Source organism: Brachyhypopomus gauderio, chromosome 2, assembly GCF_052324685.1.
Source record: "Brachyhypopomus gauderio isolate BG-103 chromosome 2, BGAUD_0.2, whole genome shotgun sequence".
NCBI classification, from domain to species: domain Eukaryota; kingdom Metazoa; phylum Chordata; class Actinopteri; order Gymnotiformes; family Hypopomidae; genus Brachyhypopomus; species Brachyhypopomus gauderio.
Genome location: NC_135212.1, coordinates 34,922,921 through 34,935,525, shown reverse-complemented (window position 1 = coordinate 34,935,525; position 12,605 = coordinate 34,922,921). Strand labels below are relative to the sequence as shown.

Below are 12,605 nucleotides of genomic sequence, written 5' to 3'. Positions count from 1 at the left end.
GTATTTTATAGTCAATACGGAATCTAATTGGCAGCCAGTGTAATGACGATAGTACGGGACTAATGTGATCAAACTTTTTAGTTTTTGTTAAAACTCGTACTGCTGCATTCTGAACCAGCTGGAGTTTGTTTATCGATTTACCAGAACATCCAGCTAGGAGACTGTTGCAATAATCTAAACGAGAGGATATGAATGCATGGATTAGTTTTTCCACATCACTAGTATTTAATATGTTTCTAATTTTAGCAATGTTGCGCAAGTGAAAGAACGCTACCCTAGTTATATTATTAATATGTGTATCGAACGAGAGATCTGGGTCTATTGTGACGCCCAAGTTCTTTACCTCTGCGCTGGGGGTTATAGTAAAAGAATGTAGATTCAATGCTACATTACGTATCTTGTCTCTCGCAGCCCTAGACCCAACTATTATTAATTCTGTTTTATCAGGATTTAGTGCTAGAAAGTTACACGCCATCCAATGTTTTATCTCTTCTACACATTTCTCGATTTTACTGTTTGCGCCTAAATCATCGGGTTTTGCCGATAAATATAGCTGAGTGTCGTCTGTGTTGCCGGCCTCAAGGCCTAGGGGTACCTGGGCCGTGCACAAAATGGCATCATAGCCGTGGATGGCTGTATGATGTCCGTAATCAGGTCTCTAGTGTAGTCTCTAGTCCTCCCTCTCTCCCTCTCTCTCTCTCTCTCTCTCTCTCTCTACAATGACAAGAAAAAACCCAACACGCAGATTAATGTGTTGTCAGCCCGATGCAGTAGGCTTCTTCTGAACCTCCTAAGCTACACGGTTTAATGAAATTCACATTTTAAATACATTACATACTTTTAGCTTTTTCAAGATGCATTTTACATCACATACACATTCCAAATTTACACTACAATGCTCTCAATGTAAAGGTCTCAAAGTGCACAAAATCACTCTGCAATATTAACATAACATCGCTGGTTCACATTTATACTAAAAAGTAAATAGCTTTCCAATATGAAGCTAATTTTGTAGCGGACATATATTACTAGAACACAATTTAGCTGTAAAACACGATACAAAGAACCTCATGGCTTCCATGGAGGCCGCCATTTTAGAACCCGCTGCACCGGAGAAGCTGAACAATGCAGCTGAGACACTACTTCAAATAAATGGGAAATAGTGCTTTGACAATCTTAAAACCATACAAATACACTTCTTTAAACATGTGTGGTATCAAATGCTTTAAATCTTTTAGTAAAACGTTAGGTTACAGCACCTAGGAAAGTACAAAAAGCTAGCTTTTACGTCCAAGCCGACTGAAACAGCCTATTCTAAGCTAAATCGCTAACGCATTTTCTATCTTCTCTTTTACCCAATATAACTCACCCAAAACACATTAAAACATGGCATAGGGTTTCACGAACATTTTAGTGAACAGGTTGAACCACTGAAATGTATTTAAAGACATTCCCTACCTCTACAATGACAAGAAAAAACCCAACACGCAGATTAATGTGTTGTCAGCCCGATGCAGTAGGCTTCTTCTGAACCTCCTAAGCTACACAGGGCTGTAGTTGCCTTGCCACTGCAGGCTAAGAGCGCCCCCTACTGGGTGAGACGACAATACAAGCAAATAATGATGTAATGAGAATTACACTATGTTTTGAAATCCAATTAAGTTAAATACAGAAAAATGTAAATAATTTAAAAAAATTATGGGTGCCTATTTTTACTAAAAATAACTTTTTTTTTTCAGTCCGTTACATCTGCGTAGGAATGGAAACTGATGTCGTGCTTATGCATAATCTCGCCTAAGGGTAACATGTACAGTGTGAATAGAAGTGGTCCTAGGACTGTCCCTTGTGGTACACCATATTTAACCTGCACAAATTTAGAGGTTTTATTATTAACACTTACACATTGGAAGCGGTCAGTCAAATATGAACTAAATCAGGAGAGTGCGACTCATTTAATACCTACCGTGTTTTCTAGTCTATCCAGCAAAATGTTGTGGTCTACAGTACCAAAAGCTGCACTAAGATCTAACAGTATAAGGAACGAGACGAGCCCATTATCGGCCGATATTAGTAAATCATTCACTACCCTGAGTAAAGCTGTTTCAGTGCTGTGGTTTGGTCTAAATCCTGATTGGAACTTTTCATGGATACTATTTGATTGGAGATAGTGGTTTAAATTATTGGAAACTGCTTTTTCTAGAATTTTAGAGATAAATGGGAGATTAGAAATGGGTCTATAGTTGGCTAGAATCTGCAAATCGAGATTCTGTTTTTTAATCAAGGGTCTAATTACGGCGCATTTTAATTGTTTGGGCATGTAACCTGTGTTAAGGGAGGAGTTAATCATATTAAGTAAGGGCCCTGCAATGGCTGGGAGTAGGTCTTTAAATAGACAGGTTGGAACTGGGTCGAATATACATGATGTAGGCTTAGACTAATTAATCAGTGTTGTGAGCTCTTTTGCGATATAGGATTGAAACCATTTAGCTCAGTAATATTTTTGGATGCATAGTTACTAATAACTAAACTACTGGGGTTGGATTGGAGGTTAGGCTGCGATGTATTATGACTCTGTAGTCGGATATTATCTATTTTATTATTAAAAAAGTTTTAAAATTCATCGCTAGTGTGTGTAAGTGCTGTATTTAGAACTAGTGTCGTTGATATTTCCTGTTAGTTTAGATACCGTCGCGAAGAGAAATCTAGGGTTATTTTTGTTGTTTTCTATTAGTGTCGAATAGTATGCGGCTCTAGCTTTTATTAGGGCATGTTTATATTTGACTATGGCATCTTTCCATGTGATTCTAAACACTTCTAGTGAGGTGGATTTCCATTTTCGCTCCGCTGCTCGAGCTGCCTGTTTTAGAAGACGAGTGTGGTCGTCATACCATGGAGAAAGCTTTTTCTCCCTAATTAAATTAGTTTTTTGTGATAGGTCGTGTCGCTGTGTTGCGGTAGTCGTTCCAGTCCGAGGTCGTAGGTGGTAAGCAGAGTCCGGGAGGTATCCGTGGATCAGGCAGGAGAGGAGGTCTAGGGAACAAGCAGAGGTCGGTACACAGAAGGAGAATAGCCAGAGTATAACGCTCAGTAGTCAACATAGTCGGCAATACTTCGCATCTAGGAAGTGGGACGAGAGTGATTAAATACGCTAGGAATGTGGGCGTGGTGATAGGAAACAACTGTACGAGGCGCAATCAGGTGACATTCCTGACAATGAATGAAATATTCTCATTGAATACTTTGTTCTGTACAAAGTTGAATGTGCTGACAACAAAATCACACAAAAATCATCAATGGAAATCAAATTTATTAACCAATGGAGGCCTGGATTTGGAGCCACACACAAAATTAAAGTGGAAAAACACACTACAGGCTGATCCAACTTTGATGTAATGTCCTTAAAACAAGTCAAAATGAGGCTCAGTATTGTGTGTGGACTCCACGTGCCTGTATGACCTCCCTACAACGCCTGGGCATGCTCCTGATGAGGTGGCAGATGGTCTCCTGAGGGATCTCCTCCCAGACCTGGACTAAAGCATCTGTCAACTCCTGGTGTCTGTGGTGCAATGTGACATTGGTGGATGGAGCGAGACATGATGTCCCAGATGTGTTCAATCGGATTCAGGTCTGGGGAACGGGCGGGCCAGTCCATAGCTTCAATGCCTTCATCTTGCAGGAACTGCTGACACACTCCAGCCACATGAGGTCTAGCATTGTCCTGCATTAGGAGGAACCCAGGGCCAACCGCACCAGCATATGGTCTCACAAGGGGTTTGAGGATCTCATCTTGGTACCTAATGGCAGTCAGGCTACCTCTGGTGAGCACATGGAGGGCTGTGCGGCCCTCCAAAGAAATGCCACCCCACACCATTACTGACTCACTGCCAAACCGGTCATGCTGAAGGATGTTGCAGGCAGCAGATCGCTCTCCACGGCGTCTCCAGACTCTGTCACGTCTTTCACATGCTCAGTGTGAACCTGCTTTCAACTGTGAAGAGCACAAGGCGCCAGTGGCGAATTTGCCAATCCTGGTGTTCTCTGGCAAATGCCAAGCTGGAGCTCGAACCTGGACCTCCCTGTCTTCGCGGTCATCTGGAACTTAGGGCCTTCAGTTATTTCTGTTTGCTTATTTCTGCTTGAGTTACAAATGGAAAATAAAGACCATTCAGTGCAACCCTCGCCTTCGGCCGCCTCTATTCCCGCGTCACATCTAAACCATGAATTTATAAATCATATTTATCTTATTAATGATGTAACATTTTAAATGATGTAACATTTTAAACAATAAAATAATTAAAACCTAAATAGACTGCATTTTGGCTCCTACAACTGCAGACAGAAATATAATAGGCTACAATAATATAATACAGTACAATAATAAGCAAAATAATTTTATTGTAACCCAGTACTAAAAAACCAGGAAAGAGTGAGTTCAAAATACACTCATGCTCTACATTATTATTTCAAAGTGCATATTGCTGCATTTGTCTTGAGGATAATGCAGCCTTCCCCTATGGATGCTCAGTCTTTTCAGCAATGAGACCTTACATGTCATTCACTGACAGAAATGACACTTAAGTCTAACAACCAGTCATGGCCATCATTGCACCCAACAAGCAACCACGCCTCCTATCTAACAGGGCATCATAGCACGATGGCTATTTAAAGCATTATGACACATACATCCTGACTTCAGAGAGCTGGAAGACCTGACACTGCCATGTCTCTTGCTTCAAGTCTGGTGCCATTTGTATCAGCGCTGTGGATGACCGTGTTCAGTCCTGCAGGATGTAAAGCAAACCCAGTCAGCTGCAGACTGTGGGCTGAGCCTCAGATTTCTGGTCTGTCTATGAATGGAGATTTTGTGATTGGGGGGATTTTTAACATTCATTACTACATGAGTGCAGAACAGAACACGTACACTTCGATGGCAGTCCAGCCACAGTGCTCTGGAAGGTCTGTATGTGTGGGAGGAACATAACGACTGCACCGCATTTAACTGTAGAAAGATGATAATTAAAATCAATTTATATTAGCTTAATTTTATTTATTTACTGTGTTTCTTATGTCATAATATGCTGTGATTTTGTCTTAAATTTTCAAAATTTTGTTTGTTTTACTGCGGCCAAACAGTATGGACTACAGGGAGCTGCGCTTTGCCCGTGCCATGGAATTCACCATCCGCGAGATCAACAACAATTCGGATCTCCTACCGGGCATAACGTTAGGCTATCAGATATACGACTCGTGCTCTGCCGTGCAGATGGCAATCAAAGTTGCATTTCAGTTTACTAACGGCGTGGACCCCGTGTTCAATTACACAAATTCCTGTCCAAAATCTGCAGTTGCCACTGTACCTGCTGTCGTAGGAGACTCTTCTTCCACCTCGTCAATCAGCATGGCGAGAACTCTTGGGCTTTTTGGAATTCCACAGGTTAATTTTGTAGACTACATCAATTTGTCTAATGTTTCCAGAAAATCTGCTATGTATTTTAATAGATAAATAGCTGCTGAGTGATTGACAAACTGTGCCACAAGCCTGTTGTTTAATGCAAAACACGTGGGCTAATGGGAGGTGTCTTGCATTAATTTTTGAGTGAATGCTGGAGAATACTGAGATACCTGCCTGCCTAAAATGTAGACTCATAGTGTAAGATACGTAGGCCAATGTTTATTTAATATAAGAAAAACTACATCACAGCAAAACAATTACCTGAAAAGACTGAATCAGGTTATTAAATGAATGTATCTTAATTATTTCCTTCATTGGCTATATCCTGTTACAAAACATTTACAATAAACAGAAGGGAATTAGTGTAGTGTTTTAACGTTTTTTTTCTTTCTTCCTCTAAATGACAGGTGAGTCACTACGCAACCTGCGCGTGCTTGAGCGATAAGCGTCAGTTTCCTGCATTTATTAGGACGGTTCCTAGCGACCAACACCAAGCCGCCGCACTGGCAAAAATGGTGAGGTATTTCGGCTGGACATGGATTGGGGCAGTACGCAGCGACACTGACTATGGAAACTACGGAATGGCAGCATTTTTACAGGCTGCACAAGATGAGGGGATCTGTGTGGAGTACTCCGAGGTTTATTACAGGACACAACCGCACAGTAAACTGGAAAGAGTGGCAAATGTCATCCGTAGATCAACGGCCCGAGTAATAGTAGCGTTTGTTCACGCAGGAGACATGAGGTTCCTCTTGGAAGAACTGGTACAGCTGCCATCACATCCGCTTCAGTGGATAGGCAGTGACACATGGATCATAGATCCAGAATTTTTGCGGTATAACATTTGTGCAGGCGCTTTAGGTTTTGGGGTTCCCCGGTCAGTTATCCCAGGTCTTCGTGAGTTTCTTCTAAACCTCTCTCCAGCACAAGCCTTAAAATCACCCATATTAAAGGAATTTTGGGAGAGCTCGTTCAACTGTAGCCTAAAAGGATGTGCAGGCATGCGGCGGAAATGTGACGGCAGTGAGGACATCCGCTCACTACAGAACCCATACACAGACACGTCACAGCTGCGCATCACTAATATGGTGTATAAAGCTACATACGCCATAGCACATGCTATTCACAGAATAATCTGTAATGACACGCAATGCAACAGGACAATTAAATTCGCATCCTGGCAGGTATTGATCATTTTGAATTACCTTGAGTTTACATACAAGTTGCATACATTAATTAATAAATGTAATATAAATATTCATGACCTATGATGTAAATACTTTTTTACTCAAGCACTCCAACACCAGTAATACTACTAGTGAACTGTATTTTCTGTAGCATAAAATTCCCTCAGTGTCATGGCCTCTAATAAAGTTGTATCTACTACTCCAGATACTCGACAATCTCAGGAGAGTGAACTTCACCACAAAGAATGGTTACAAGGTCAACTTTGATTCAAACGGAGACCCTGTAGCTATCTATGAGCTCATTAACTGGCAGTTTAGGAAAGGTGGTGCTTTAGACTTTGTGCCAGTGGGCTACTATGATTCGTCCAAACAGCGAGGACAGGAGTTCAGAATGAGCAGTGCTATCAGCTGGATGGGAGGACAGACTGAGGTACTGTATATTACACCCTCAGTTCAAAGCAAAGGATGTGAAACTCCAGTCTGGAGCAAAATACTGGACTGTTCATTTTTTTGGTTGCACTCATGTGCCAGAGTTGTAAACCATAAACCAGTGCTGTTTCATGATCTCTAGGACATTATTTCTCTTAAATGTTCTTATATTTACTTTTTTAGATGCCAATGTCTGTGTGCAGTGAGAGCTGTCCTCCAGGCACCAGGAAGGCTGTACAGAAGGGAAGGCCTGTCTGCTGCTATGACTGCATACCATGTGCTGAGGGAGAGATTAGTAATATAACAGGTTGTGTCATATACATTACAAGTTATGAATGTTTGTTATCATCATCTTTTGCTTTTTTTAAATTCTGTAGAATAAATGGTAATCATACACTACCGTTCAAAAGTTTGGGGTTACCTGGACAATTTTGTGTTTTCCCTGAAATCTCATACTTTTATTTTTCAAATGAGTTGCAAAATGAATAGAAATATAGTCCAGACAAAAAATATAGTTTTTTTTTTATTTGAAATAATTTTCTACTTTAAACTTTGCTTTCGTAAAAGAATGCTCCCTTAGCAGCAATTACAGCATTGCAGACCTTTGGCATTCTAGCTGTTAATTTGCTGAGGTAATCTGGAGAAATTTCACCCCATGCTTCCAGAAGCCGCTCCCACAAGTTTAATTGGGTTGATGGGCACTTTTTTCGTACCATACGGTCAAGCTGCTCCCACAACAGCTCAATGGGGTTGAGATCTGGTGACTGCGCTGGCTACTCCATTACCAATAAAACACCAGCTGCCTGCTTCTTCTCTAAATAGTTTGTGCATAATTTGGAGGTGTGCTTTGAGTCATTGTCCTGTTGCAGGATGAAATTGGCTCCAATCAAGCACTGTCCACAGGGTATGGCATGGTGTTGCAAAATGGAGTAATAGCCTTCCTTATTCAAAATCCCTTTTACCTTGTACAAATCTCCCACTTTACCAGCTCCAAAGCAACCCCAGACCATCACATTACCTCCACCATGTTTGACAGATGGTGTCAGGCACTCGTCCAGCATCTTTTCAGTTGTTCTGCATCTCAGAAATGTTCGTTTGTGTGATCCAAACACCTCAAACTTTGATTCGTCTGTCACTTTTTTCCAATCTTCCTCTGTCCAATGTCTGTTCTTTTGCCCATATTAATCTTTTTCTTTTATTAGCCAGTCTCAGATATGGCTTTTTCTTTGCCACTCTGCCCTGAAGGCCAGCATCCTGGAGTCGCCTCTTCACTGTAGATGTTGACACTGGCGTTTTGCGGGTACTATTTAATGAAGCTGCCAGTTGAGGACCTCTGAGGCGTCGATTTCTCAAACTTGAGACTCTAATGTACTTGTCTTCTTGCTCAGTTGTGCAGCGGGGCTTTCCACTTCTCCTTCTACTCGAACCAACAATTGTAATGCTCCAGATTCTCAACTAGCTTAAAGGAAGGTCAGTTTTATAGCTTCTCTAATCATCAAAACTGTTTTCAGCTGTGCTAACCTACTTGCACAAGGGTTTTCAAGGGTTTTCTAAATATCCAATAGCCTCCTTACACAGTTAGCAAACACAATGTACCATTAGAACACTGGAGTGATGGTTGTTGGAAATGGGTCTCCATACATCCAGTGATGGCTTACCTTGAAAAAGTAATCTGATTACTGACTACTGATTACTCCTTTTAAAAGTAACTTAGTTACTTTTAACTTAGTTACTTAGCTACGTTACTGATTACTTGATTTTAAAAGTAACTACGTTAGATTACAAGTTACTTTAGTAGTTACATTCAGCAGCAAAATAATTTTTTCCAATACTCACTTTATTGGAAGTGCATTTTTAACAGTAACAATGTATTGTTCGGGTTCGGTAACTGAGGCAGAAACTGCGTAATCCAAAAATCCCGAGGAGGGAAACTTTATTGATAACGCAACTCTGGCGCGCGCAGGCCCTGCCCCCCCCAGTGTCACTTAAAGGGCTAAGACTACTTGAGTGGTCAAGTGTCTGTCCGTTAGGGAACTCGCCGTGAGGAGTAGTAGTTGCTACAGTTTCTCCTGACATTACGTTTGTGTAGCTGCATGGTATTATTTGTAAATTTATTTGTAAACGTAATACAAGCGAACTATTCAGTCAGACAGCTTGTGAAACAAAATACCATTACAATTTCAAGCATTTTAAAGTAGGCTACATTAGCCAAAATTCCAGCACTTTTCAAATGTGGAACACAATGCAACATTAAAATTCTTCAGGTAAATGTTCCTTCCCCTGTTTTTGAGGGGTATTTCTTTATACTACCACATATACGGGAGTTACGGGAGAACACTGCAAAAAATGACTTGTAAAACGCGCTCGCGCTCTCACAGGTTCGCGCACAGCGTGCGAAGTCGAGCGCTACGGTCAGACGCAAAAGTGTAACTGAGCCAAGAAGAAAGCAAAAATATATATTTTTACTAGGGAAAATAAAAATAGTAATCCACAGTTACTTGGATAAGTAACTTTAATCTGATTACTGGACTGGAAATAGTAGTGCGTTATATTACTCATTACCATGTGGTAAGATTAGAGTAAAGTGGTAAGATTAGAGTTACTGACATTACTGCATACATCTATGTAGATATTGCATTAAAAACCAGACAGCTAGAATAGTCATTTACCACATTAATAATGTATAGAGTGTATTTTTGATGCATTTAATGTTAGCTAAATTGAAAAAAAACTGCTTTTCTTTAAAAAATAAGAAAATTTCTAAGTGACCCCAAACTTTTGAACTGTAGTGTATGTCATTCCTCAGCAGAACACCTGTTTGGGCCACATTCTGTGTTTATTTAACATGTTATATGTACAAGGTGCTGTCCTGCATCCTAAAATGCAGCACGTCACACTAATGCACATAGCATCCACTTTCAGAGTATTAGTGATGTCAACATGTTATTTAGAAAAAAAGAACCAAGATTTTAGAGTAATCAGAGATAAAAGTGTATTTATGCTTTGCTTTTTGTTCTCTTAGATTCACTGGACTGTGTGCACTGCCCTCCTGATTTCTGGCCAAACACCAAACAAGACAGCTGCCTCCCCAAACCTGTTGAGTTCCTGTCTTGGGATGACACTTTAAGTATTATCCTGATAGCATCGTCCATTGCTGGAGCATTCATAGCTGTATATGTTATTGCTGTCTTCTACAAACACAGGACGTCTCCCATCGTCAGAGCCAACAACTCAGAGCTGAGCTTCCTGCTGCTCTTCTCTCTGACTCTGTGTTTCCTTTGTTCACTTACTTTCATTGGTCGGCCCTCTGAGTGGTCGTGTATGCTGCGCCATACAGCGTTTGGGATCACCTTCGTCCTCTGCATCTCCTGTGTTCTGGGGAAAACAATAGTGGTATTAATGGCCTTCAGGGCTACACTTCCAGGCAGTAATGTCATGAAATGGTTTGGGCCTCCACAGCAGAGACTCAGTGTTCTTGCCTTCACTCTTATACAGGTCATTATTTGTGTGATTTGGTTAACAATATCTCCTCCTTCCCCCTTCAGAAATATAAAGCACTACAAAGAAAAGATAATCTTGGAATGTGGTTTAGGTTCTGCTATAGTATTCTGGGTTGTTCTAGGTTATATAGGACTACTGGCACTTTTATGCTTTGCATTGGCTTTTCTAGCACGGAAGCTGCCTGATAACTTTAATGAAGCCAAATTCATCACATTCAGCATGCTCATATTCTGTGCAGTTTGGATCACCTTTATTCCAGCTTATGTCAGCTCTCCTGGAAAATTCACTGTAGCTGTGGAGATATTTGCTATTCTGGCCTCAAGCTTTGGTTTGATTATTTGTATTTTTGCTCCCAAGTGTTTTATAATTGTGTTTAGACCAAAGCAGAATACTAAGAAGCACCTATTGGGTAAAGTTCCACCTCAAGGCCCCTAAAACCTTATGTAGCAAAGGTAACATGGAGGCATCTTAAGCAAAATGTGACCAGTCATATTTGGAGTTAAATACACTAGTCTTATACACTAAACACACTAAACTCATCAATAAATATGGGCAGTTTTTGTTGTACTTGAGAGTTGAATGGGTATGTACTGTGTTTACATGTAATAATACAAATCCATTAGATGTGCTCCATACTATTTCTAGTGATTTCACTTGATTTTTATGATGGTTAAAAAATAGGTCTGTCACGGTGAGGACCCCGGCCCCTCCCTTTTGGGCGTGTATCTACGTCGTCTACGTCTCCTAGTCTGCATCTGTGGATCTCCGTGGGTGTGGTTGTGTCTTGTGATAATCCGTCTCACCTGTGGCTCGTCTGGTAATCACGCGGGACATATGTGGTTTGTCTATTTAATGTGTGCTCGTGCAGTGTCCTGTGCTCGTCGTTGTCTGAGTCTGCACGTTGTGTGTGCATATTTTTGTTTCTCGTGTGCTTTTGTGCAATATCTGTCTCTCATTAAAAGTGACGTCTGCTATAAAGCAAGGATTCCGTGTCTCGTCCTTCGCCGCTCCACCACCGTCACAAGGTCAGATAATAATTTTAACTTTAAATTTCCTCTCCTAAGACTGGTGGTGTGGTTAGGACTGAAATGTTTATTTTCTGTGTGGAAAAATGTACCTGGATGCCTAACCATTATGCAACAATTTCACCAATGTCAGCATGTTTCAACTGCTCAGTTCAAAATCACATCTCTATAACATCCTATGCTGTCCTGGTAATGCCTTCCACTTACATTTTGGGATTATACTTTTTTAACCATTTGGCTATAAGAGCATTTGTGAGCAATGATATTCGACAAAAGGCCTGGCTTCTAATTAATGATCCAGTTAATCTCAAACGTATTTGCTTTGTGATCAGGGTTTTGTAATTTCATATTACAGTGATGAAATAAGACATTATTGTGAATTAAAAGGTTCATTTCTGGTCAGGCAGTGTACCTTTTGTTATGAAATGTAATTACTAACTTATTTAGTTCATGGATCTGAATCATACAACTTGTCATACAACTACAACCATAACTTGTGGGTACTGTAGCGTCCCTGACAGGCCAATTTGAATCAAACTTGGCATACCTCACAAGAACCTCAGTCTATAAAAGTCTTTCAAATTAGAAGTTAATCACTTACATGGTTCATGAGTTATAGTAATATAGCTGATATATGACATGGCCACAATGATATAATGAAAAAATGGCCCAGAATAAAAATGTAAAAATCCAACATTTCTTTGATAATTATTTACCTACAGAGCCTCTAGATTATGCCTACACAAATTATTCCATCATTGGATGAAAGTCCTAGGACTAGTTCGAAAAGAGCCGTTTTTATTCAATTGATACATGTGACAAAAGTATGCATTTATTAGGACTTTTAATGGGAAAGCTGTCACGTGTTCTGCAAGGAATCAAAAGAATCAAGTTGCATGTTCCTAAGTGAACATTTGGAGGAGTTATGTACGATTTTCACAAATAGTGCTACCTAGTGGCCAAATGATTTGAAACTGTACACAGTGACACAAAGTCAGGGCATATGTATAG

At 40.4% G+C, this 12,605-nt stretch overlaps 1 protein-coding gene across 1 annotated transcript; it reads left to right on the top strand.

Annotated features, from left to right (window-relative positions):
* The first annotated feature begins 4,720 nt into the window (after positions 1-4,720).
* Positions 4,721-11,004, top strand: LOC143508678 (extracellular calcium-sensing receptor-like). The gene is made up of 6 exons (XM_076997340.1): positions 4,721-4,956; positions 5,134-5,434; positions 5,860-6,636; positions 6,845-7,069; positions 7,252-7,375; positions 10,091-11,004. Exons 1-6 carry the CDS (start codon positions 4,721-4,723, stop codon positions 11,002-11,004), a joined length of 2,577 nt encoding a protein of 858 aa, XP_076853455.1.
* Positions 11,005-12,605: the final 1,601 nt, after the last annotated feature.

Coding starts and splice junctions, on each gene's coding strand:
- LOC143508678 (XM_076997340.1), top strand. CDS start 4,721: ATGTCTCTTGCTTCAAGTCTGGTGCCATTTGTATCAGCGCTGTGGATG. Junction 6,637..6,844: donor TTAAATTCGCATCCTGGCAG/GTATTGATCATT, acceptor CTACTACTCCAG/ATACTCGACAATCTCAGGAG. Junction 7,376..10,090: donor AGAGATTAGTAATATAACAG/GTTGTGTCATAT, acceptor TTGTTCTCTTAG/ATTCACTGGACTGTGTGCAC.